Source organism: Centruroides sculpturatus, unplaced genomic scaffold (assembly GCF_000671375.1).
Source record: "Centruroides sculpturatus isolate CEXI.00-Female unplaced genomic scaffold, Cexi_2.0 scaffold194, whole genome shotgun sequence".
NCBI classification, from domain to species: domain Eukaryota; kingdom Metazoa; phylum Arthropoda; class Arachnida; order Scorpiones; family Buthidae; genus Centruroides; species Centruroides sculpturatus.
In genome coordinates, this window is record NW_019384455.1 from 707,159 (window position 1) to 734,434 (window position 27,276).

Sequence of the window (27,276 nt, forward strand, 5' to 3'; positions counted from 1 at the left end):
TTTTTTGAGAACTACTACTAAAATTTATTCAACTGTTTAGCTTAATACATGTCATGCTCGACCTCGAGACTTGCGTCATAATGTTAAGAGTTATGACAAAGGCCGAACACAGGGATGATTTAGAACAATTTTGCATCGTTTTCAAATCTAGAAAAAATAAAATTGATGGAAAAAATTTTCTGGCAAAGACAAGCCAAAGGTAAAGAATCATTATTAATGTAAGCAAGAAATATTTATGATAAATAGGAAGAAAGGAACAGTCAAATAGATTGTAGGGATGTTACTTTTAGAGCCATATTGCCAATAATGGATAAACAGAGATTTATTTACATCACAGATTAAACTCAGAATGTAGGTTATGTAGATTATGAAAACAACAATAAATGGTTATCATCTGTTACCAAAAAAGTAGTCCTTCATCCCCATTATCATGTATGATGATGATATTTCACTGGTGAGCATCCTGTGCAAACCATTCTGCTTTGTTTTTTTCTTAAAAATGCTAAACACATTTGATTAGTGTACTGGGCAAGATTGCAGATACTGCATACCCGAACAGAAGAAATGCACAGAGAATATGAAGAATAATGATATTGGCACAGAAGCCAAATAGAATGTGCATGGTGACGCCACTGGTGATACCATCCTCTTTAGTGATAACATGGTCCCATATCTACTCGTCGGTTTGATCTTGTGACCTAGATTTCTCCTTCCTTTCCTAAATTAACAATTGAGGCACATTTCATGAGGTTTTTTTTTTTTTTTTATGTAAGACTGCCAGTGATGCATTGTCAAATGCAAAAATTTTTGTGAAGAGCGAAAGATGGTCAAGTAAATTTAAGTTTTTTTTTTTTTTTAATCATCATCATTATCATTTTTAATTGTTATATTATGAATCAAAAAGAGATTAAGATTTGAAATTGTGCCCCGACCAGTTTTGAAATGTGAAAATTTCGATTGATATTTTTATATGATTTCAATTTATCCATCAGCCATGAGGATAACCTTTCTAGTACGCCAGCTAAAGACATTCATCAAATGCAATTATTCAATACAACGAATGAAAAGATGGGCCATTAGACACGGTTTGCCAAACTTCTGGCAAATAACAATCACAAGAAAAGCATCAAATCCGGGATACTCTAAGCCGAAGCATTTCTGGGTTCAAATAGCTTGCACATGACTAGATGGTTGGTAGAATAGTGGTTAAAGTATAAAGTGCCCGAGGCTACAGTCCCGTCACCTTATTAACCACAAAATTTCTTATCTTTTCTACTTCTCGCCCGTTCTCTTGTACCTTTTTGCAGAGTACAAATCACCAATTTGAAAACAACAGCAATTACAAATGAAAGAAATTTTGGTTTTGATAATCCACTGAATTCAAGCTTTTGGATTTTTAACCCTAGGCGAGACATCTTACGACGGGAGAACGGAGTCCTTTTCTTTTAATAGAGTCCGCATCCTCGCAGATTGTTAGCAATGATCACATCAGTTACTGCATCAAACACAAATTGTATGTTCGTGGTATCTGTGGCACATGTCGTATGGCAGTAGATATCTTTGGTGGTTGATTTATTCTTGGCTTCAAACTGAGCTTGAATATAGGCTGCTGCTTCTCCATACTCTTGGGCACCTGTAAAATGTATTAAAAACAGTAAAGCGATGCAATTAATTTTGCTTTTCTAGTAGAAATGTAGTAGTTACCATTTTTATTTTTTAATTTTCAATAGTTAGATACCAAAGATTGTGTATCAGTATTTTATAATAAATTTTCAAAGAATAGATGCCAAACATGCAACTATCAATATTTTGAAATTTTTGTAATTAGTATATAATAACTAATGAGAATGATATTTAAATTATGAAATTATAAAATAAAAAAATATAATAAAATGATAAGAGAAACCATGCTAAAAATTACTACAAATATATAATTATATGATCTATAAAAGTAACTGTGATCAGCAGGTAGAAAAGCACAGTCCTGGTCGTTCATTTAACATTACGCTATATTGCACAATCTTATTAATCAGAGTGCTTTTTGCAGGTTAATTCCGAGAATTTTATCATTTAGACAATAAATTTTCTAAGAATCAGTAAATGTATTTGGAGAGATAATTATTTTGAAACATTCATTTATTCCAACAGATATCATTAAGTTAAACTATTATTCTAGACTATTTTTATATATTATAGAACAGATATCATTGCAAATAAACACAAGTGTAAGTCCGGTAACAATATATCAAATTTTTAAATATAAATGTATGCCAACTGATAGCCATGTTAAAATTTACTATTCTATTAATTTATATTCACCTGTATATTCAGGAAAACAAATAGTGAGTGGTGATTTCTTAATTTTCTCTTCGAATAAATCTTTTTTGTTAAGAAACAAAATAATTGATGTATCAGTGAACCATTTATTATTACATATAGAATCAAACAATTTGAGGCTTTCTTGCATACGATTCTGAAAAATAAAGTTATAATTTAGAGATGCAAAGGCGAAAATTAAACTCTAATTAAAATAACTCACAGTTGTTTCATCTTCATGAAGAACTTGATCGTATTCACTCATAGCCACACAAAATATAATAGCCGTTACGTCTTCGAAGCAGTGAATCCACTTCTTCCTCTCTGACCTCTGACCTCCTACATCGAATAACCTGATTTAAGTAGAAGAGATATATTCCTATTAATTAGTTAATTTAAATAGATCAAATTTTAAATCTTAATAACTCACTTAAAATTCAGGTTTTTAAAAGAAAAATGAACTTCTACTATTCCTGTAGTTTTGACTCTAGTTCTAAGAATATCTTGTTCCGTAGGCATGTAATCTTTAGAACCCAATCGGTCTAAATCGTCGATGAAACTATAATTTAGAAAGATCAGAATTTAATTTGATTTTTTTAAATTATAAAATGTTTGGTATAATCTAAAATGCTACTATTAGGTTAAACGACTTTATGTATATTTAATATTCATTTCTATGTTGTCCATTATAAGTTAATACAAAAAAAAATCCAAAGCATTTAAAATTTTGATAACATTCGCCCATTACTTTTATTTTTATGACACCAGATTAAATTATATGGATAGATAATTCCTAAATAAGAAGAAACCACGAGTGTTGGATATGAAAAATAAATTTTATGATTTTAAGTTTTAACGAGCAATTATTTATTGTGACATCGTCAGTGCCGGGCTCTAATTTCAATAGTGTCGTGCCCCTGTACATCGTACTTCTCCTGTCAACAATGGAGTCATGCCGGTCTATCTAGCTCTATTCAGAAAAAATTTTTGAATTAAAATAACGTGAATTACTGTCAAAACCGAAAGTTCGTATATAGTTAATCGGGGCCACATGCCCCTAAGATTTCCGTATATAGTCTCGACTTTCATCTACCTAACTCCGTTCTCGAGATTAAGGAAGGACAGACAACAGAGACGACCAACAATGGGAATTTCTAAGTCTACAGTTTTTGAAAATTGCGGCCCAGTAAAATATGTGTTAATCTATATATTTTCTTATTCAATAATTTAGTACATTGTGGAAATTTGTGCCATAATTAAGGGAGATTAGATTATTTTAGATACCATTTCTAGGTATAATTAGGCTTTTTGACGGTAGTTCTGATGGCCTATTGACATTTACGTGCTCATTGTAAAGTATTTATCATAGATAATGGATAAATTAATTTAATTTTTCAAATAAACTAAGCTATTTTTTGATCGCAACCATTTATCGAGTTATCGAATAAACGCTTAACTAATTTACATTCAATAAATTAATTAATAATAGAAAATACCAATTTCCACCCAACACATTGCCACAAGAACACTGTCTTAAGCATAAAAGAAATTTCAGATAAAGTAAAAAAAAAGAATAATGAATTAATCTTCATTAAACGTTATTATTTAAGATCGTAAGATATATTGGATTAGTATATTGTTTCCTTCGTAGAAGAATATAGGGCCTAGTAATATAAGGTCTGAATGTAAATGAATAAAATATAAACTAGTTTTTGAATATTAAAAAAAAATTCATATGAAATTTTTACAAAATTCCATACTAAAATGAAAGATCTGACGTTAACAAAAACAAAAAGATACAGTATATATAATTTCTACTATCGAAATTTGTCATAAAATTTTATACAGCATTAAAGTTTTTTTATTGACTTAAGAAGTTATCTGGCAAGTGTAGGTCAAAGGTCAAGCGAAAGAAAAATAAAAGACGGAATTTACTTCCCCTTTTCCCAAGGGGACCTTTTCTGCAATTTTTGTTTCACTGTAACTGCTTTGACATCGATAGAAAATTTTAAAATGCTTTCTAAATTTCGACAGAGAAAATAAAATTCTTTAAGTTTGTATTTCACCAAATGAAATTCCGAGTAGCACGATTCCTAACAAAGTAACACACTCGTTCTATCCTTTTGATGAAGTATGCATTTCAATCGACGTATTTCGGTGGCTCCATCTAATGATTTAATTAAAACAAAATTATTTTTTAAAATTAAATCATTATATAAATCTTAAAAATATTACAGGTTTCGTATCTCGCATGCAAGGAATAATAATAATAATAATAATATGCTGTAGATATATCGAAGATTCCGCCATTTATGACATTCGACCGAGAACGATTTCAGAACAAACGATGAAAAGGACTAGACGTTGTTGTATGACATCACAGCGACGTCATTCGGCGTATCCATGACAACAGCATCGCCGGACTCACCAGAACGGCTATTTATAGTAACATGCAATCCCAGGGCATGTTTGAAATCGAATTAATGAATTAGTTTTTTTTTTTTTTAAACTTGATGAATATAGAAAAGGATGTTAATTTGCATACGGATAGTATCATTTCGGTACAGTTTAATTCTTCTTCTTATTTTTTAAACTTTATTTCTTTATAAAATTTCAATATTAAAAATATATGTTAATACAAATTAGCTTAAATATAGTGATAAACATTACAACGAACGTGTTATTAAATTTCGTCGAATAAATAAAATAATAATAGTTTTAAAATTCATGGGCGTTTGTTTGTTGGTTGCCATAGCNGTGATAAACATTACAACGAACGTGTTATTAAATTTCGTCGAATAAATAAAATAATAATAGTTTTAAAATTCATGGGCGTTTGTTTGTTGGTTGCCATAGCGATGGCAACATGGACCTTAAACCACAAGAGGGATTTTTATCGCCAGACATTCTTACTATTCCGCTTAGTAGTGTAACATCGGTAAATATTGATTGATTTTACCTTTCCACGACTGATCAACAAACGCATTAAATACTTTATTTATTTTAACGTCGAAAATTCGAAAAAAAAGTAAAACAGGGTTCACTGCCGGGCCTAAAAACATATACACAACCCGAATTTAGAGCCGGTTAAATCTAATTTGAAAATTAATTAATTAAAAAATGTTAGCCATACCTTTGAAAATAAAATTGCACGCTCCGAAATATTGAGTTTTATTCTTGTTGATTATATTTTATATGAAACGAAATTGTAATCCGTTTGACCTTTCATTTATGTCCATATAATTCTAAGTCAAACATTGTTTCTTGACTATGTATCGAATATCTAACGTAAAAGTGCAACTTTGGAGATGTCTCTCGGTTCTCAATATAGAAAGCAAACATCCCACACGATAAATAATTTTTACAACATAATCCGTAGCTTGATTTTCTGATAATTATTTGATTTTTAAAATAATTATCAGAAAAAATAATTATTTTTTCTGATAATTTTTTTAAAATAATAATTATTTTTTATAAATTACAAAAACTTTTAAGTAATTTTCAGACGTGAAAACTGAACAGTAAATTCTTACAGTGAACCGTTCATGTATGAAAGATCCAATAAAGATCGATGAAATAAATGAAGATAAGAGGTAAATTTAAAAATGGTTTAAAAAAAACTATTAATGCCATTTGATCAAAATTATTTAAGATGGATTTTTATAACGTTATATATAATAAATTGGCATAGATAATTACTATTTGGCGCTGTCATTGAGCTGATATTCGTTGGATCTTCCGAAACATTCTTGAACTCCGGCATCCACCCACAACCGTTTCATAGCGCTAAGCAGTTCTTCGGAAAATGGTTCAGTATCTTCCATTCTTCCCACCACGTCGAAAACCATCTTCGCATCAGCCTAAAATTTAAATAAATTTTTCTTTAAAATAGCCAATTAAATTTCTTACTCGTTGATGGCCTATTGATAGTCTTAGGTAAAGATGCTTCTTGTTTAAAATACGAATAAAAATTCAAAAATTTTTCATTGAAGAATCACAACAAAGGTTGCAATTTGAGATTTTCCAGACATTAAATAATAAATAGGTTTAATTGAAAATAAATAACAGAGTGATTGACGTGTTGACATTATCCAGACACCGGGCTAACCCCGAAGGTCGCGAGAATAAAAGATGGCGTAATTAAGATAAAAGGATGTTATTCGTTCTGCACAAGTGATCGCATGTTTGTTCAAAGAACATTTGTTACATTGTGTCAGAAGATCGAACATTTACGGTTGTAAAACGTCCTTCCTTATCAATAATATATAAAATATGTACCGTAATAAATAAATGCGATTACACTAATTTAAAATTAAGATAAAATTCGAAATTCTCGATTGTGTCGATTAGATAATGGAACTGCTATAAAATCGACATTAGAAAAGATCTTTACGAATTCGAAATGTAAAATATGTAGTTTATTATAATTTATGAAGCCGACTTTTTCCTGTAACGATTTGTTTCCGAAGCTGGAAATTCTGACATTGTCATTTAATGTTTAGAAAACCGATAGAAAACGAAGAATCTGAATGGAATTAAAGGCTACTGAACTCAACGTGTAGCGCACTTTGCAATAGAGATTAGTGTGCTATCTCACGCAACACTGATTATTATTATTTTTTTAAATACGTCATGGTGGCTTATAGATTAATACTGTGAATAATACTTTATTCTAATCCTAAGTGAATGGAGTATATATTGCAATTTATATCGACACAGCCTATACATTTTCAAATGCTATCGATTATAAGCCATAGCGTCAAGTAGGTTTAATTCTGATTTTCGTGTTTATTCGCGGGATTTGCTTTATTTTGTTTTTTAAACATTAATATAATAATTAAATCGTTTAAGAGGATCTACATTATTAATAAAGTTTAAATAAGAAATTTATTTTCTTAATTTGGAAATGAGAAATATTTTAGCTAGAAAATATCGTATAAATCGATAGTTTTAAATATCATAAAAATAGAAGAAATCATCATAAATGATACGTAATAAATGTATTCGAGTTTTTTAATTCGGTTTTTACAGATATAAATGTTTAAAAGTTTGTACTTAAATCTATTTTATCTATCTTTATAATGCAATTGTAAATCTCATTACGGAAACTATTAAAATTTTAAATCGTTGGTGGAATATTTGCAAATCGAATTTGTGACGCTTTGGAATCGAATATAAAACATCATCAGAAAATGTAACTAAATGAATATTGATGATGCGAGTTCGCGAGTATCGTTGTTTGGCATTTGGGAAGCTGAGGAAAAGGTCATAGACGCCCATCTGGACTGAAGCGTGCCTTTGAACTTACCCGCAAAAAGAATGGGTAGGGTCTATTGTTGGTAATGAAAATGTCGAGAGTGCATCGGATGGGTGGATATTTCCTAGTTACGGAAACAGTTGCTAAGCAGCAGCCTGTGCCTTATGGGTGTAGCCACGTTCGTAGTTCATTAAGGTCACGGAGAAATATAGTAAGCTTCCGAATGTCAGCATTGAAAACCTTTTCGAATTGCTATTTAAATTCTAATATTTCGGAAAGATATCGCTTCTACTACGATGTTAAGCTGTTTTTCCTTTACTGTAGATTAGTTTTAAAAATCAGCTTTTATGTCAATATCTACATACTTGTAACACTAACGGAATATAATGCTTAAGGAAGGTAACATATTTCTTCTTATATACACAATATAAACGGATTAATATTTTATACAATCTTTACTGTTAATTTTTATATCGCGAAATCATTCGTACCTGTTATTGTAATTTAATTATTATTATGAATTTAACACGTTTTACTTATCTGATATTTTTCTTAAATATGTTGATATATACAGTATATATGTTTTTAATGCACACTTCCCTTTTTAGTTATCGTAAAATATTAGAAATTTCAATTAAGAGAAAGTATGAGTTTAGAATATAAAAATATAATTCTTAGCTTATATTGCATAGTCTACAATACTCTTTAAATAATTTGTCACACAATACAGACTCACGATACATATTACTTAATATACATGACACACCACATAATATAGGTTTAAATATTTTACGTGTATAAAAAGAAGCTACATTTTCTTGCTTTTAATCGTAGTTTTAAAAAAAATCTTTGTTGATTCTCCAAAGTTAAAAATTGCTTTTTCTTTTTTTTTTATTTCCTTGAGTGATCGAACAGTTCTTATAAATAAAAGCAAACCTCTTTCGTAACATTGATAAAATTTTCTTCCGTGTTATCTTATCCTCTAGTGTAAAAGGTTACTATCGATCATATCACGTGATGGGCGTACATTTTTACATAAAAACGAAAAACCAATTGCGTTGGGCCGGGTGAAAATCTATTTAACAGACATTCTACCTTTAATCAAAATTGACTCGATAAATATTCAAATGGTATTGAGTGTTAGTAAGAACATCAAAGAGGCTAAAACGCGACAGGAAGGCGCCAAAATCACATGACTGCGCGTCATTATTCCAGGATCAATATACGTCCGAAATTTATACAAATAGAAACAATAATTTCTTTTTTTATTATATTCTATATAAAGTATTAGATCAGTTATTTATATATAACGTTCGTATTCTTACCTCCCTTTCATTATTGGCAAAACTAATACTCAAATTTGGCATCGCTCGTAGTATAGCTACCATTGACTGTATAGTATTACTGTACACTACGGGTTTGTACTGCCTGAAATCCTCCGCTGTGAAACCACTATCATGAATAATTCTGTAAAAAACAAAAAAAGAAAAAAATATACGTAATAAATTATTTATTTATTAACGTTAATAAGTTATAAGATTGTTTATAAATTCATGAATAATAATATAATTAGAAACACCCTTTCTTGAATTATTTACGTGTAAAATACCGAAAGCACTATTATTGTTGTCTCTCTTACCGTATAATAACCTGCGAGAATTTATGAAAGAGAAAATTTACAACACAGAGCTTATTTTCTGACAGAGTCTGTACATAAAAGAAAGAATTTCAATTTCTAAAATTATTGAAATGCGTTATAAACACAATATGATACACTCTATTTTTTCGTGCGTTTATAATTTTGATCTAATAAATTATACATCACGATACATGTTTTATTAGGAAGAAGGAATAATTGTAATTTATGTATTCACGAGAATATACAAAACACGCGAGAACCTTTTGGTACCATTCTGTAACATTGCACTAATTATAACTATATTTACTTAATGATTTATCGATAGAATTCGGTAGTTTAAAAATTTATAAATATATGAATCATAACATAGCGAATGAACGTATATTTGTGTAAGTGGGCCTACCGAACAGGTTAATTCTAAATTCACTAAGCTATAGAAGCAGTAAAAACACTAGAAAAACCAATCAAAATATACTAAAAAGAGAAACGAAAATGTATCTGAGGGAAAATTATATAAATATACTAATAAAGGTCATTAATCTCGACCTTCTGCCTCGAATGAAGAGTAATAAATACAAAAATGAATAAAAATTAAAATTTAGAAAAGTATTATATACGCGGCAGCATCCTTTCCAAAACGTTTATTTTATCGATTTCCAAAGTCCTTTCAGACTTGAACGAAGCAAATAATCAATTTATATATTGTATAAGTTACATCTAAACGGTTTTGGCAATAATATCCGATAAGAGTTAAAGAAGGAAAATAAAGAAATATTAAAGATGTTTATTTCTTGTTAACTTATTTAATAATAATAATTTAAAATAAACTTACACGTTTTTATATTAATATTAATAATAATTAACATTACACTAGTTTAAATAATATGTTAAATTTCAATTTAACAATTTCTACTAATAAATTTTAAGGGTTAATTAATTATAAATATGTTAAACTCTGTATTCTATGATAACAATTTTTCAAACATTTATCTATATCTTTGTTATTTTAGAATAGTTTTAAAGACTATTTTATTTGTAATAAAAGAAATTTTATATAAATACTTTGTCTTTTAATCTTTACTTGTTTAAAAATCACTTTATATACTTATAGATTATCACAAAACCGATTTATGTAAGTCTAATATACTTTAATATGATATTGTTTAACGTAGATTTTATTATTATTAAACTACATATAACAATTTAAAAACTATTGAATTTTTTTATCATTAAAAAATACAAGTTTATTAATGACATATTGTTAGTCCGTTTAGATATTCGGCATTCAATTCAAACGCCGTAAGACCATATTTAATCTAACAATTGTAGAGAATTTTTACCCTATCATAGACTTAAATGCCGATAAGGAATCTAGACAAAACAGGATTTTATGATGAGTCATAGGTGTCTGCTACCAAATTGTATTGTTTTGTATACAGATATTATCGGTATAGAAAACAAATACGAGAAATGTGTCGTAAGATATTAACCCACACCTTTGTTTCCTTGTGGTTTCATAATTATTATCTCGATTCTGTACCGACATTACACAAAGTCTCTAAATTTTATCTTTCTACTATAAAACAGTGTATTGTTATAAATAAATATATATATATTATATAAAATATATAAAAATAACAAATATATAAAACATATACTAGCCATAGGCGTATAGGAACACTTTAACTAATGGGGTCGATTTTCCAAAATTTTACACAAATAAAAAAACGAGTTTTTAATTTGCTATCATCTATAAATGAGATTACCTATTTAAATAGGTAATATCTAGCATATAAATACATCATATAAATCTATAATACTGTATTAGGCTATAGTGTTAGGATAACCAAAAACTTGCTACAACGGAGACTGACATATCTATAAAATATATAAAACAGAAGCAAATTTACATTTTTATATCATTCTATTTAATTTATCATACTGTTATTTATACTCCCATTTCTATAACGCTCATATATAGCTTTAGCGTAATGAACCTTGATGATAAGAATATGTCATCGTAGCATTTTCAAAGCTGTAAAATTTCATTTTTGAACGGTATAAACTATTTGAAATTCTTTTGATACATATAAAAATATCTGATACTTATTTTCATTTTCTAATGTAGTAGACAGAATTTTTCGAATTCATCCATTAAATGGAAAGAGGTAGAAAGATCCAGTTGGCATTTTTCTCTGATGATAAAAGATACCCATTTGCACAATTCCTAAACCGCGAGAGGAATTTGCTACCAAATTTAATGTTGATATAAATCAAACTGATCTATTGTAATACTAATAATAAATTCGTGTTAAAAAAGAGGAAGAAACCCACGTTTTGTTTGTTTATAAATTGAAATCTCTTTTATAGCCTATATAATATAAATAATACAAAGTTTTCTTTAAAAGTGTTTCTACAGTGATTAAATATTGATAATCTCATATGGCGTTAGTGGGAGTAATGAATGACAAATACACCGTGATACTGAGGAATTACGAGTAACACACATAACAATAGCATACAAAAACTATTCTGAAAATAAAAATTAAACTAGGAAATTGACATTGCTGTAAAATAAACTGTGTTCGGTTGACGAAGTTTTGTCTGCGTGTATAATGCATATTAATATTCTATATACACGCTAAGACAACTGCATGAACTTATATTATCATGTATCAAAAATTAAAGCATATACTGCGTGATGATTTTATTCTTGTATTCTATAGGCTAGAATATAAAGGTTGTTTAGGCCATTTTTTTATTTATATTATTATTTTTATTCATTATAAATAAGTAAGAATCTTATACATAGAAACTTAACAAAAGAGAAAGAACAATAATCATTTTTTCCAAGTTTACATTGTTGTATTTACATTATTTATAGATTTTCCCCTCTTCTGTTTCTGTTATATAATAAATATTCTCCATAACTTGTCGCCGATAATCTGAAATATTTTACTAATAAAATTTTCAAATTCAAAATCATATATTTAGCTCAGAAACAATGGTAGAAAAGAGAAATGAATCCTCAAACTGGAGTTACTTTTTTCTGACGGGGTTACTAGAATCACAATATAAATAATAAAATTTGAATCATTGTACAACAGTTGCCATTTTGGAAAATACTTTTGCTGAAGACATTATGACTAATAACAAAGTCGATACATAGATAATCTGTATCTTGTAATATAACATATATCGATTAAAAATACGAAATAACTATTTTGTAGTACCGTATGACATCAATATCTGCATCTGTATATAAAAATATAAAGAGAATAATAAGAACTTGATATAGAAGTAGGCTACTTGAAGAAAATAAAGAGATGACCTCATTACACCGTTTTAAACATTTTCTATCTGTGACATATATCTTTGAAAGAAAGTATTCGACCTTCACACCAATTATAATAACGAAACAATCAGAAATTATATACATAAAAAAAAGTAGGAAAAGCGAATACAATTGCGATTCTTTTCTTTAAAACCGGTAATTCACACGAAGAAAATTTTTGAGAGTTACATTTAAAACTGTGTACATTTTATTTAAATAATTAAATTGTGTATAAAACTGCTTGAATTTTTTAAAAATAATTTTTATACATGACGATAAATAAAAGTGCTTCCATACAAAAACAATTGTAAAACGTAAATAAATAATTATATTATAAATCTCAACATCATTCATTACACATCGATAATGTCATTTTCCCAGTTACTTTATAAAGTATAATATTTAACTTTAAAATAAATAAATATAATATATTTATTTACAGATATAGCTTAAAATTTTATTATTATTTTTTTTTCTACAAACATTTCTACTTTACCGAAATTTTCGATATTTATTGGAAGCATCCCAAAAGGGGGAGAACTTTCATGAATTATTAACTATTATTTTAGTTGAAGAAGAAAAATGCCAACTCGAAATTTTTTCACCTTTTCTTTTATTCTTATTCCATGGTTCAATTACAGTTATCAAATTCTTTTACGGCAATTTTTAGTTGAATTATGGTAATCATCTTCAACTATGACTTATATTTTAAGCAACTAGTAGCAATTACTCATAATAAAAAAAAGAATAACAACACGAATAAACAGTTTCAAATAACAAATTTAAACGGGTATTCTACCTTATCAATTAAAATACGTGAATGACTGTTCATGTGCCACGTGATTCAAATAAGTATGATCAATCTACTTAGTGTCATTACATTTTATTGAACACAATAACGATTTAATCCATCAAATAAAAAACTCCGGTTAATTAAAACGTAATGACAATTTGCATCATGGTTGAGGTAGGGATTCTTTTTAAACGATCGAGAAAAATCGGTTCTAAAATTTAGATTATTGAATTAAATTTACAAAATTAATTCTATACACACTTTAATATATTTTCTGCATTAAAAAAAAAAATAATAATAATGTATAAGGTAATAAAGCTGTTATGACTTAGGTGAATTGACTAAATTGAAAATCGTAAATGTGCAATTTTTTTAAGCAGTAAAATTCCACTCGTTAAATTAAATTAGAAAAAGAGTTTAATTCTAATAATTTAAAAATCACTTTTTATTGAATTTAATATTGTGTACGGGTTGAAATAATCTCCGAAATTGCCTCATATTAACGGTATTAGAAGGATAAATATTGTTATTTTATTATTATTATTTTATATTATGAAAAAAAATAAATAAATTCTCTATCCATTTTGATAAGAATAAATTAATCGAAGGTTAAGATTTTTTTAAAGAAATAAATATTTCAATAAGGGATCGATTATAGAAGAGACAATTGCTGATATTACCAGATATTATAACTGTTCGAAGCTAAAAATAATAATAATAAATATCGGAATTTCTATGAGAAAAGTCAGTAAAATATGAAAAATTAATCACGCAAATTTATTTTTACGCATTTCTAATCAATTTCTAGCTTTATTTTGATATTTTAAGTAATGTAAAATGTGACGTCATAGAAATCGATTAATTATTTTTTAAAATTTCTTTTAAAAGTTTTGGAAAATGTATCGACCCGTTTCTTAAATGCACTTTTAAGCATCGACTTAGAGAATTTTTTTTAATTGGTAGACAGGTGTATTGTTAAAGTTAGAAATCAATTTTTTCTAATGTTCCTGTTCAAATGGAATTTTCGTAAATCTTTCTTTTAGTTTTTTTATCCATAAAAAATTCTGTTTTTTAATAGCTTAGTTACAAGATTTGTAGATCGGTTGCGAAGAAAACTATAGGAAACTTATCATTCTTCTAAGTCAAAGTTTTAATTTAAAGATTTTTTTTAAAGCGTGGTTATAAGCAGGGAATCTGTGAAATCCTCTTATAATCTTATATGGAAAGAAAATTTCTTATCTTATATTTTTGAATGTTTCTAAACTTCATGAGAAATGGACAAATATCAAACTTTAGATCAGTGGTTCTCAAATAGTGTGCTCAAGAGCACTGGTGCAACTCAATAGATGGCTAAATACACCACGAATATTATGAAAGTATATCTTGAAAATAAAATGAAACCAATTTATACAAAGATTTATTACATCTACGATTAACTAATAGCTAGGTTAGGCCTACAGGGTAGCAGCTATTTATAATTTAAAATATATTAATATTTATTTTATTTTGTACATAAAGTGCGCCAGAAAAAATTTTTCACGTTTTACAGTGCGCCTCGAGCCCAAAAAATGTTTATTAAATTGTCTAAAGCAGTGATTCTCAAAGAAATTTCGCAAACTCGTTGGCATCTTTTACAGTGAAGCAGCAGATAAGAAAATGTAAGCGAGTGTAACAAACTAATAAACAAAGCGAGAGTTTAATAAGAGTTAAAAATGTTGAAAATGAATCCATTGCAGTAAGTTCACGAAGACAGAAATTCTGTAATTGAGTAGCCAAAAGTGAGTTAATTATTTTAAAGTAGAATAATAACATTGTTGTTTCTACTAATAAAGTTAAAAACTGTTCCAAATGAAATTCGCAATGCCCAATAAATTATTTGAAGCATTTTAATGTGCTGGTACGAATTTTCAGTTACTACATCTTTTGATCGTCTTGATCTAAGTAATTTGCTTTGACTTGGTTTATTGAATTATGGGCCAATATACATAAGATGTAAAATTTTAAAATACCGAAATGATGATGCTTAACCAATCTATTGCGAGATAACTCGGAAAATAGTTTTCTTGAATTATATTTTAGACCATTTTATAAAATATTTCAAATTCAAAATGATGATAGCCAATATGGCGAACTATTTCAACTATTTGCAATTTTCGCATATACTGTATAGACCTTTTTCGCTCAAACGGGAACATTGAATGTTATCAGAATGACTTTAAAATAACAGGCGGTCATCAACGTGGTCTTTGTTAAGAAGATGAATTCGAACCATTTCGAACTTAAAATTTCGAAAAGCTAGTTCAACATAGTGTTGCAGATGTAGATATGAAAGAATTTCTCACGAAATAAATGATGATGATTGGCGTAGCTTCCACATCACAAAATTATTCAATTCTTTCTCAATGCTATAATTTAAAGGTCGCTAAAGAAATATTCATTTGTGACTAATTAAAAAGATGAATAATCAAGATAAGTCAAAGAAATATACAAAACTATGGCGAAAAACATATTACTCATTTTTAAATAATGACAAGTGCCTTTTAGTGTTTAAATCATTAATTCTATATTGTTTTCGTCGTTTCTATTTTCATAACTTATTAGTTGAAGAAGTTTTCGAAAAGTTTTAATTTCTTGTATGGAAAATTATACAAGGAACAAGAAGATTTCATAATAATTTATGAAATGCTTCCACAACTTAACGTGGATTCTTATGGATAACCATTCTCGCAGTTGATCAGAAATATGTTAGTTATAATTCATCTTTCTAAATTTCTGATTTTAAATATTATAACATAAACGATTAAATTTGATTTTATATTTGGATGTTCTATTTATATTAAATAGATTGTCTGTCATGTTTCTCCTTTCTCTATAAACTTCTAAATTCTTTGACTGATCTATACTAAATTTTTCATACTTATTCTAAAGGGCCTCACGAAAAATATAGGCTACCATGAAACCTCTAGCACTCCCTGATTTTATCCACTTAACACTTTGTGACAATTTAAATTTAATGCATTATTATATAAGTAAGCATTGTGTAACAATCAATGAAGGCGCCACACGTTCCATATTCTTAATGTTGATTCCAAAGAGTATAGGATCTTCTGGATTTGGAAACTCCGCCGAAATAATGCTGTTCATTTGAGTTGGTCTAAAATAACCAAATTTTACATATGGTTTTAATTTTAATGCTTATTTTTATTCCTTTTCGTAGAACATGCCAGAAATTATGATTAATTAATATACAGCCATGAATAAATAATATAACCCTTAAGGCCTATAACAAAATTTTCGTATTCGGAATGAGTTATTGCGAAAATTGCTCACAAAACTTTTCAGTAATTCCTAGACGAAACATTCAATCACCAGGATGATATATATGATAAAGAATAAGATATTTTAAAATCACCTATTTGTTTCTGAATAATGAGTAATCTAATGAATCACAATAGGCTTTCATAATAAATCAAACGATCAATTCTATCTAAGATGACATATTTCTTTTTGATTCTTCCTAAAAAAAATAACGAATTTTAAACAATATAACAATGAAATTAATAAAATTTCTATGAGCTTGTAATAGGATTTAATAGACTATAATTGTCCTCGAAATAATAAGCCAGTAAACTATGAAAATCAAATTATAATAGAAGAAAAGAATATGGTTTAAATTTAGAATTTAGGTTAATGTTAAGGGAATATTTTTTCGATATGTCCTATTTAATGTTCAATGTATAATCGAAATGTGAAAAGGCCTTTAATAGCCGAAATATATCATTATTGATTTGTACGCTTTTCCTGTATATTTAGTAAAATTTAGTTTTCTTACATTTGCTTTTTTATCTTCCGTCTCCTTTCTTTTTATTTTGCTTGGCTATTATTAAAAGTAGGTCGACTACTCATTTTGTGGTATTTTAACAGTTTACGAGCATCTCTGGAATCATCAGGTAAATTCTTAAATACGATAATAAAACATTAATTCGATAGTAAAATAGTGTATTTAACTATTCACGTTTCAAAATGCATATCCTGAAAGTTAATACGTATCACTTTTGAACAATGTAGCGATTATGTTGTTCTGACATATTGCATATTCCACTTTAGTTTCGATCAACCAATTAACCCAGAACGGAAACCAAGAGGAAAAATGCTTAAATGAAAACCGTAGCAAATTTTCCAAGTTTATTCGCTAAACAAGGAAATAATCTTAACGATTATATTAAACAAAAGTTTATCGCTAAATTTAAATTATTTAAACAAAAGTTTTCTTGTAAGAATTCTTCATGAGCGATTACAATTTTTATTTTAAGAAAATATATTCTCAATTATACTCTACAAAGATCCTTTAAAATAATTCAAACGAACGTTAATTATTTTATTATCAAATTAATGAGTTATATCACATCAACAATTAAAGGATAACGTTTTATTTAATTCGATATTTTAAATCGTAAGATTACTTTTTACATTAAAATGAATGAATTATTCAGTGAACTACACAATGAAATACGTATTTCTTAAAAGAAATTCAAACTTTTCGGCCAATCAGATTGTGTAATCATCATTCAAAGTAGCACCAATCAGCTAAATATCTCAAAAAATTATTAAAAACACTTCGAATATATATATCAAAGCCACCAATTTCTTACCGTTAAACATTTTATATCGATTATTATCGAATATATCTGACTAATCAGATCTAATTACGTGAAGAACGGTTAATTGAATTGGCTAAATTTTTCGTTATAAAATAAAATAATTCGTATATTTTTTTTAAAAATTTCTTTTTCTCTTCGGATCGAAGTTTTTTTTTTCATTCTTTAATATTCAATATATTTATATATAAAATAAACTTCATAAAATACATTCGAATTGTCGCTCGGGGCTTCTTTCTTCCTTAAATATTCCATTTGGTAGACTAACATTTTTATGACACATTTTATTTTAGAAACTTAAAAGAATTTTTTTTCTTCTTCTTCTTACACTTTGAATAAACTCGGACTTTAAACTTTCACAAATTTTCTTACTGATAAAAATACAGCAGAAATGGCGTTCAATATCAAAGAAATTAAAATTTTTGCCGATAAGAAGGCGACGCCTCAGGACACATAATTGTTCATGCTAGCGACGCGTCGATAATCATCCGGTGACGTCACACTTCACCGACAACACATGCAGTGACAATAATCGTTAATAATTAAATCAAAATGTGTAGCAATATCAAATATAGGCATTTCGTTTAAACATAACTATTATCTCTGCAACACGACATCTCTATCGTAATTACTATTTATACTTTTAAAAATCCAGATCTTGAAGATTAAAAATGCCTAAATTATTTATCAAACATTATAAATTTTAACAACGTTGTACAAAACTTAAATAAATTATATAATTAAGCAAGCAAATAGGTTCTTATTTTTCAATGTATTTTTTGCTTTACGACACGAATTAGGTAGGCAAAATTCGTTGTAAAATTTATTCGAATGAATAACGGAATAGAAACAATGTTAATTTTATTATTTTGATTACATCTGTATCTTAATTCTACCATTTTATCTTTTTATACGGATAAATAAAGAATTATTTTTATTTTAATTGAGATTAGTATAGTTTACAATGAAAACTGTTGCTTGTGGTCTGTTACAGAAGCATATAAGAAATCAATGAATTACTGAAAAAAAACACAATTAAAAGAACGATATCGTAACTAATCGCAATATTTTAACAGAAAAAAAACAAGTAAATTAGATTTAAAAATTAATCATCATCTTACATAATTAAAAATTGAAGTTTCATATTCATAATTTATTCACCTTTTTTAACGTTTTTGGATTTTTCTATTAAAAATATGAAAGTGCAGCTGCGATTCATTACTTCTTTGCTTTACATTCTTGATAGAGAAGTTCAATCGGATTTATTTAAATATTTATTAAAGAATTTTCGTATGCTATAATGTTATAGATTATTATAACATAGAAGTAATGTTGATTCGAGAGAAAGTTCTTAACATATTTCTACTTTTCCACTTAATGTATTGTTTAAAATGTCATTAATATCGTTTAAAAGTATAAAGAAATGATCAAATCATTGCGAATAAACGTACTGTATACATAACTTCAATACTGTAAGAATAATAATTAAAAAAAAAATCAACAAGAATTTATATATTTTGAACATAATTTTTTATGAAGAAGCCCAAATTAAATTTCCATTTAGCATTTATTAAAATTTTAAAATATTATATGAGTATTTTTGAAAATTCTACTTAATTCTAAGTAAACAGGAAACAATCGTTCAACTCGTTTAGAAAATATTAAATTTTCTTACTGATGATTTTGCACTTCAATCATATTTCAACAAATTCTTACAGGATTTAAATATCTCAAATGTTTTATTTATCAGAATTAAGCGACCTTTTACACATCTGTAATAAAGTTTAACGCATTTAAACATTTACTGTAATACGGGAGAATAATTATTCTTCTGCTTCCGTAGAAACTATAAAAAAATACAGAATTTTTATAACCCATATTTATAATTGTTTCTGTGGTAGTAGAATAATTATATTCCCGTATTACAATAAATTTTAAGTGTGTTACACTTTTTCATAAATGTAATAAAGCGTAACGCATTTAAACATTTACTGTAATACGGGAGAATAATTATTCTTCTGCTTCCGTAGAAACTATAAAAAAATACAGAATTTTTAAAGTTAAAATAAGATTAAACTAACGAAAACCAAAAGCAAAGTGATGGAGAGATAGGACACGCTTGTATATTGATGACGTAATACACATAACTGAGGAGAGAACGAAAAGAACCGAGTCGAATTAATTAAGTCGGAAAAAAGAAAATGTGCNTATTTAAATAGGTAATATCTAGCATATAAATACATCATATAAATCTATAATACTGTATTAGGCTATAGTGTTAGGATAACCAAAAACTTGCTACAACGGAGACTGACATATCTATAAAATATATAAAACAGAAGCAAATTTACATTTTTATATCATTCTATTTAATTTATCATACTGTTATTTATACTCCCATTTCTATAACGCTCATATATAGCTTTAGCGTAATGAACCTTGATGATAAGAATATGTCATCGTAGCATTTTCAAAGCTGTAAAATTTCATTTTTGAACGGTATAAACTATTTGAAATTCTTTTGATACATATAAAAATATCTGATACTTATTTTCATTTTCTAATGTAGTAGACAGAATTTTTCGAATTCATCCATTAAATGGAAAGAGGTAGAAAGATCCAGTTGGCATTTTTCTCTGATGATAAAAGATACCCATTTGCACAATTCCTAAACCGCGAGAGGAATTTGCTACCAAATTTAATGTTGATATAAATCAAACTGATCTATTGTAATACTAATAATAAATTCGTGTTAAAAAAGAGGAAGAAACCCACGTTTTGTTTGTTTATAAATTGAAATCTCTTTTATAGCCTATATAATATAAATAATACAAAGTTTTCTTTAAAAGTGTTTCTACAGTGATTAAATATTGATAATCTCATATGGCGTTAGTGGGAGTAATGAATGACAAATACACCGTGATACTGAGGAATTACGAGTAACACACATAACAATAGCATACAAAAACTATTCTGAAAATAAAAATTAAACTAGGAAATTGACATTGCTGTAAAATAAACTGTGTTCGGTTGACGAAGTTTTGTCTGCGTGTATAATGCATATTAATATTCTATATACACGCTAAGACAACTGCATGAACTTATATTATCATGTATCAAAAATTAAAGCATATACTGCGTGATGATTTTATTCTTGTATTCTATAGGCTAGAATATAAAGGTTGTTTAGGCCATTTTTTATTTATATTATTATTTTTATTCATTATAAATAAGTAAGAATCTTATACATAGAAACTTAACAAAAGAGAAAGAACAATAATCATTTTTTCCAAGTTTACATTGTTGTATTTACATTATTTATAGATTTTCCCCTCTTCTGTTTCTGTTATATAATAAATATTCTCCATAACTTGTCGCCGATAATCTGAAATATTTTACTAATAAAATTTTCAAATTCAAAATCATATATTTAGCTCAGAAACAATGGTAAAAAGAGAAATGAATCCTCAAACTGGAGTTACTTTTTTCTGACGGGGTTACTAGAATCACAATATAAATAATAAAATTTGAATCATTGTACAACAGTTGCCATTTTGGAAAATACTTTTGCTGAAGACATTATGACTAATAACAAAGTCGATACATAGATAATCTGTATCTTGTAATATAACATATATCGATTAAAATTACGAAATAACTATTTTGTAGTACCGTATGACATCAATATCTGCATCTGTATATAAAAATATAAAGAGAATAATAAGAACTTGATATAGAAGTAGGCTACTTGAAGAAAATAAAGAGATGACCTCATTACACCGTTTTAAACATTTTCTATCTGTGACATATATCTTTGAAAAAAAGTATTCGACCTTCACACCAATTATAATAACGAAACAATCAGAAATTATATACATAAAAAAAAGTAGGAAAAGCGAATACAATTGCGATTCTTTTCTTTAAAACCGGTAATTCACACGAAGAAAATTTTTGAGAGTTACATTTAAAACTGTGTACATTTTATTTAAATAATTAAATTGTGTATAAAACTGCTTGAATTTTTTAAAAATAATTTTTATACATGACGATAAATAAAAGTGCTTCCATACAAAANTGAGAATTTATCTGTTATTGTATATTTGCAAATAACTTACAAGTAAACAGATAATTTAATATTAAATATCTGAATTTCTATCTCATCAATTTGATATGAAATATTCTTCTCAGATATTTTGCATAACAAATATTTAAGTGAAGAATTCCAACTAAATTCATCATATCATAAATGAATAAAACTTAAATGAACGTGATGTATTCTTGGACTTCAAATATGAAAATCTGACAGCTTTTAATGATAAAAATGACATCTGTCAAATGACCATCATGTTAACTGGCATATGATTGCTTATGGCTTTTTTTTAATAATATATGGTACAAAATATAATTGTTAGTAATTATAAATAAGAATTTAATAAATTTTAAAAGGATTTTTTTTAAAGTGATAAATATTACATTGTGTTTAAATATTAATTGCATCATATAAATACTTAAATTATCAGTAAGTTTGCATAAATTTTCTTTTATTAATAATTAATGACAAAAGATCACTTCTCTAATTTTATTAATATTAGATTTAATGGATAATCAGTTTCACTTTCATAATTTTGAATATATTGTGAAAGTTACATTTGATTGTATTGCACAATAAATATTAAAACAATCAACTTTTACAATGAAAATTGTGCTTAGTTACAAATATTGAATTCTTAAAATTTCATTTATAACTTAGTACAATAATTACCTGAGAGTTACAAACATTTTCACTTAAAATATATATGTATTATTAGATTAAAAAAAATGAAAACAAAATAATAGTCATAATGTATATATATTATTTCTAGAAAGCTTATTTATTTGTAAATCTATATAACGATTCTCAAATCCTTTAAAATTAGATCGAATGGGATCCGTATTTACATTTCCTTAGTTTACAGTTCGTTCAGTGTTCTATTGCAGATAAGCTACAAAGTTCCTAGCAATGTGACAGCTGTGTGTAGCAGATCTGTCACGCCGTAAAGCCGACCCTCTCAAAATGGCGCCGAATACTATATTGATTTCTGATAACCAAGATGGCAACTGGAATAACCCTCATATATACTGTAAATATATTTGTATATCTATGTAAGTTGTTATATTTATTATAAACAGATGGCTTAATTAAATATTATAATTAGTTCGAAAGAATGAATTTTTTTTATCGGTGTTTATGGCGTTCCTGACAGAAGCGCTCGTAAATTATGATATACAGTGGTAGGTTTGTCTCGGTTCTAATGTCCCGTTACCGAGTTATTACACGCCACACCCATTTCAAACGTACAGACGGGTGTTAGTCAGTAGTTACAAGTATATAGATTAAAGAAAAAGCAACTTACTTCATTTGTTTCACGATAGTGCTCTTGCCCGATTCACCGGCACCTGTAATATAAAATTGGAATTATCTACGAATAACCAAAAATCTACAGGTGTTTGAAGGTAGGCTTACCTAATAATAGTAATTTTATATCCTTTGCCGCTTGAAGACCATCTTCTTTAAGGTTCTTCTCTATCTGTTTGCTTCGTTCTAGAGCCTCTCTCTCTTCGGCACTCATTGCACACCCCATCTTTAAGGGGTTCGGCTCCAAGTAAGACGATAAAGAAACGGAGATATACACACAAACACACACACACACACACACTACACATAATTTTATTAAACAAAAATTTGTACTATTTAAATATAGAGAAAAATGACTGGATATTTTTTTTAATTCAGTAGGACTCTTAATAGATAAAAATTAAAATTTAATTAAATTTAAATGGAAACTTATTATTGAGATATCATTTTTAAAACAGAGATATGTTCTCTTGTTAAGGTAATAATAAATGACAATATACATATTTTAGCTTGGCTTTAAATTTAGAGATGAACTTTGATGTGCCTATAATAGAATATCAAAATATATATATACAGTTTGTCTTATTATTTATATTATGAAACGACAAAGTGATGATCTTGTATCGGATGGTATAAAACAAATACAAACAGTTATGGGAAGCAACTTTATGATGTGCAATTCTAAGAAATTGAAGAATTCAAAAACTAAAATTGGTTACAGTATAAGAGGTTTAAAATGTAAAGTATGGGTTTCAAATATAACGGATTAAGTTACAACCATTTTTTAAGAACGAATTTTTGGATTTTAAATAATCGATACGACCTTTTTTTTTAGTTTCGAACAGCCTAGCAAACAAATATATATATATATATTTGTTCACTAAGCAAGGAGTTTATATATATATATATATAAACTCCTTGCTTATGTTTACGAACATAAAAAAAATTCAGTTATTGAAAAAACTGAGCAAAAATATTTTTGAAAAAGAGGTTTTTTAGTTAAAGAAATTTATTTCAATAATATATTTATTTTCTTGTCAAAATAAATTATTTTTTATTTATACTTATAAAACATGCAGGGAAAACTATTTATCTAATTGAATTTTAGACATTTAATATATCCTATTATTTATATTTTCGGACAACAAACTGAAGTTCGTGTATCGAATAGCATAAAATAAATATTAACAATGATGGAAGATACAAATTTAATTCATGTTATTATTCTTCACTCGGACGATATAAATTAAAAATGCATAAAATTTAGGCAAATGTTAATAAAAAAATGACCAAAATGAGAAAAAAGACAAATATTAAAAAAAAAAAAAATTAATTCGACATTTTAAAATAGCCATTTTCAAAAATACCACGTGACCGACTTTCCTTTATAAAAAATACAATTAATAAAAATTAACTAATTTAATTTACGTTGCCCGTATCGATAACTTTACTTTTTTCCCCTTTATTTAGCAGCATATAATTAATCAAATATTAAATCAAACGCATGCTATTTATAATAAATTACATAGCAATTTAATTACCTAAGCGGTTATTTTACATAATACGTAAACACATTACTTTTTAAAAGTCTTTATAAAAAGATTATTAATTTAATCGAAAACGAATGGCATTTGCACTAAAACACTTTCCGAGAGATACACTCGATGAATATTATAATAACGGAAGACAAACACTAGTGACGTCACGACAATACTCTGTAATTTTTAAAGTACTCGTGAACGTTATTCGAATGCTCCGAAATTTTGGGAAAACACCGAATACGATTCATTTACCTCAGTTTACCTAAATTATCTACATATTTAATTAAGGATTGCAATTACAATTGGTAAAGTTTCGATATAGAACACCAGACTTTCAATACACTATTTCGTGTATGCATAAGTCCAACGTTTCGTATCCGATGAGATTAAGTATTCACAACGACAAATAGACTCATATGAGAACAAGACATAAGTCTACTCTTCGACCCTTTTACAATAGAGTAACACACGCAACTATTTTAGCTAACTGCACTATAAAATTTTAAACACTGCACACAAAAAATGAAAACAAAATAATAGTCATAATGTATATATATTATTTCTAGAAAGCTTATTTATTTGTAAATCTATATAACGATTCTCAAATCCTTTAAAATTAGATCGAATGGGATCCGTATTTACATTTCCTTAGTTTACAGTTCGTTCAGTGTTCTATTGCAGATAAGCTACAAAGTTCCTAGCAATGTGACAGCTGTGTGTAGCAGATCTGTCACGCCGTAAAGCCGACCCTCTCAAAATGGCGCCGAATACTATATTGATTTCTGATAACCAAGATGGCAACTGGAATAACCCTCATATATACTGTAAATATATTTGTATATCTATGTAAGTTGTTATATTTATTATAAACAGATGGCTTAATTAAATATTATAATTAGTTCGAAAGAATGAATTTTTTTTATCGGTGTTTATGGCGTTCCTGACAGAAGCGCTCGTAAATTATGATATACAGTGGTAGGTTTGTCTCGGTTCTAATGTCCCGTTACCGAGTTATTACACGCCACACCCATTTCAAACGTACAGACGGGTGTTAGTCAGTAGTTACAAGTATATAGATTAAAGAAAAAGCAACTTACTTCATTTGTTTCACGATAGTGCTCTTGCCCGATTCACCGGCACCTGTAATATAAAATTGGAATTATCTACGAATAACCAAAAATCTACAGGTGTTTGAAGGTAGGCTTACCTAATAATAGTAATTTTATATCCTTTGCCGCTTGAAGACCATCTTCTTTAAGGTTCTTCTCTATCTGTTTGCTTCGTTCTAGAGCCTCTCTCTCTTCGGCACTCATTGCACACCCCATCTTTAAGGGGTTCGGCTCCAAGTAAGACGATAAAGAAACGGAGATATACACACAAACACACACACACACACACACTACACAACACACAACGACGTAAACTAACTGTAAAAATATCCTTCAACGGCAACCTCGTCCACGATGGTTGCGTTATTTCCTCACTTTTTGTCGACACACACCACACGTCAAAGGTTTGGGAGCAGAACCTCCACGGTACTGATCGTGGAAGGTGGCGAGCGATCAGCCAATGACAATCGACACAGTTGCTACGTTCTGCATCGTGCATATCTGACGTCACATCCGCCATTTCCTAGAGTTCAAAGGGGACAAATTTTCGCCGGGTCCTAATATCGTTTAAACGAAACCGATTAAGGATCTTGCGCTTTTATTTCTTAGCAAATTATTCATTAAATACCTTTAAATTATTATAGAAAGATAGGAACGAGTACAAGTTAAATGGACGTCTTTTATGTGGGTTAATGACCTTATTGATTATGAGAATTAATATTAAAATCGTGACGGAGTTTCTAAAGGTTAAGATTTTAAGAAGTTAACATGGGAGAGATGTAATGAATAAAATTTACGCAAATATTCTATTTAGAAATGAATTTGTGTTTTAAAATAATAATTAAATTTTGCATTTTTTAAATTTTATAATAGAAGCAAGTCAAGTCAAACATTCACGTAGTAAAGAAGATAAATTTATTTATTTTCTGTATTTTTATTATTTATAAATTTTCTTTTTCATTATATATATTTCCATCTTGTCCTATTTCCATGCAATTATTTCATTTATTTCAGGTTCGTAAAAATGACTTTTATATATAAATTTGAAAATAAAAGATTTTTCTATTAAGCCACCATGAATTTCCGTTTATAAAATTTTTGTCAATTTCTATTGTTCATTCTAACGAAAAAATAGATCATTATCTAAAGAAATTTAAATTTATTTTTTCACAATATAGAGATTCAAAGGCAAATTCGAGTTATATAAATTACATGAACTATATTATCACCATTT

The 27,276-nt window shown here is 27.7% G+C and overlaps 1 protein-coding gene across 2 annotated transcripts; it reads right to left on the reverse strand.

Annotated features, from left to right (window-relative positions):
• LOC111620667 (guanine nucleotide-binding protein G(o) subunit alpha) lies at window positions 1–26,830 on the reverse strand. Of its 2 annotated transcripts, XM_023362642.1 has the most exons (9): window positions 26,339–26,830; window positions 23,501–23,698; window positions 23,391–23,433; window positions 8,899–9,040; window positions 6,016–6,176; window positions 2,747–2,875; window positions 2,540–2,669; window positions 2,320–2,473; window positions 1–1,633 (listed from the first exon to the last, which is right to left on the reverse strand). In XM_023362642.1, exons 2-9 carry the CDS (start codon window positions 23,616–23,618, stop codon window positions 1,446–1,448), a joined length of 1,065 nt encoding a protein of 354 aa, XP_023218410.1. In that variant the 5' UTR covers window positions 23,619–23,698; window positions 26,339–26,830; the 3' UTR covers window positions 1–1,445. The 2 variants fall into 2 exon arrangements, with proteins under 2 accessions (XP_023218410.1, XP_023218412.1); XM_023362644.1 differs by lacking the exons at window positions 23,391–23,433; window positions 23,501–23,698 and adding an exon at window positions 26,031–26,073 and having other exon boundaries at window positions 26,141–26,367.
• Between the last annotated feature and the right edge of the window lie 446 nt (window positions 26,831–27,276).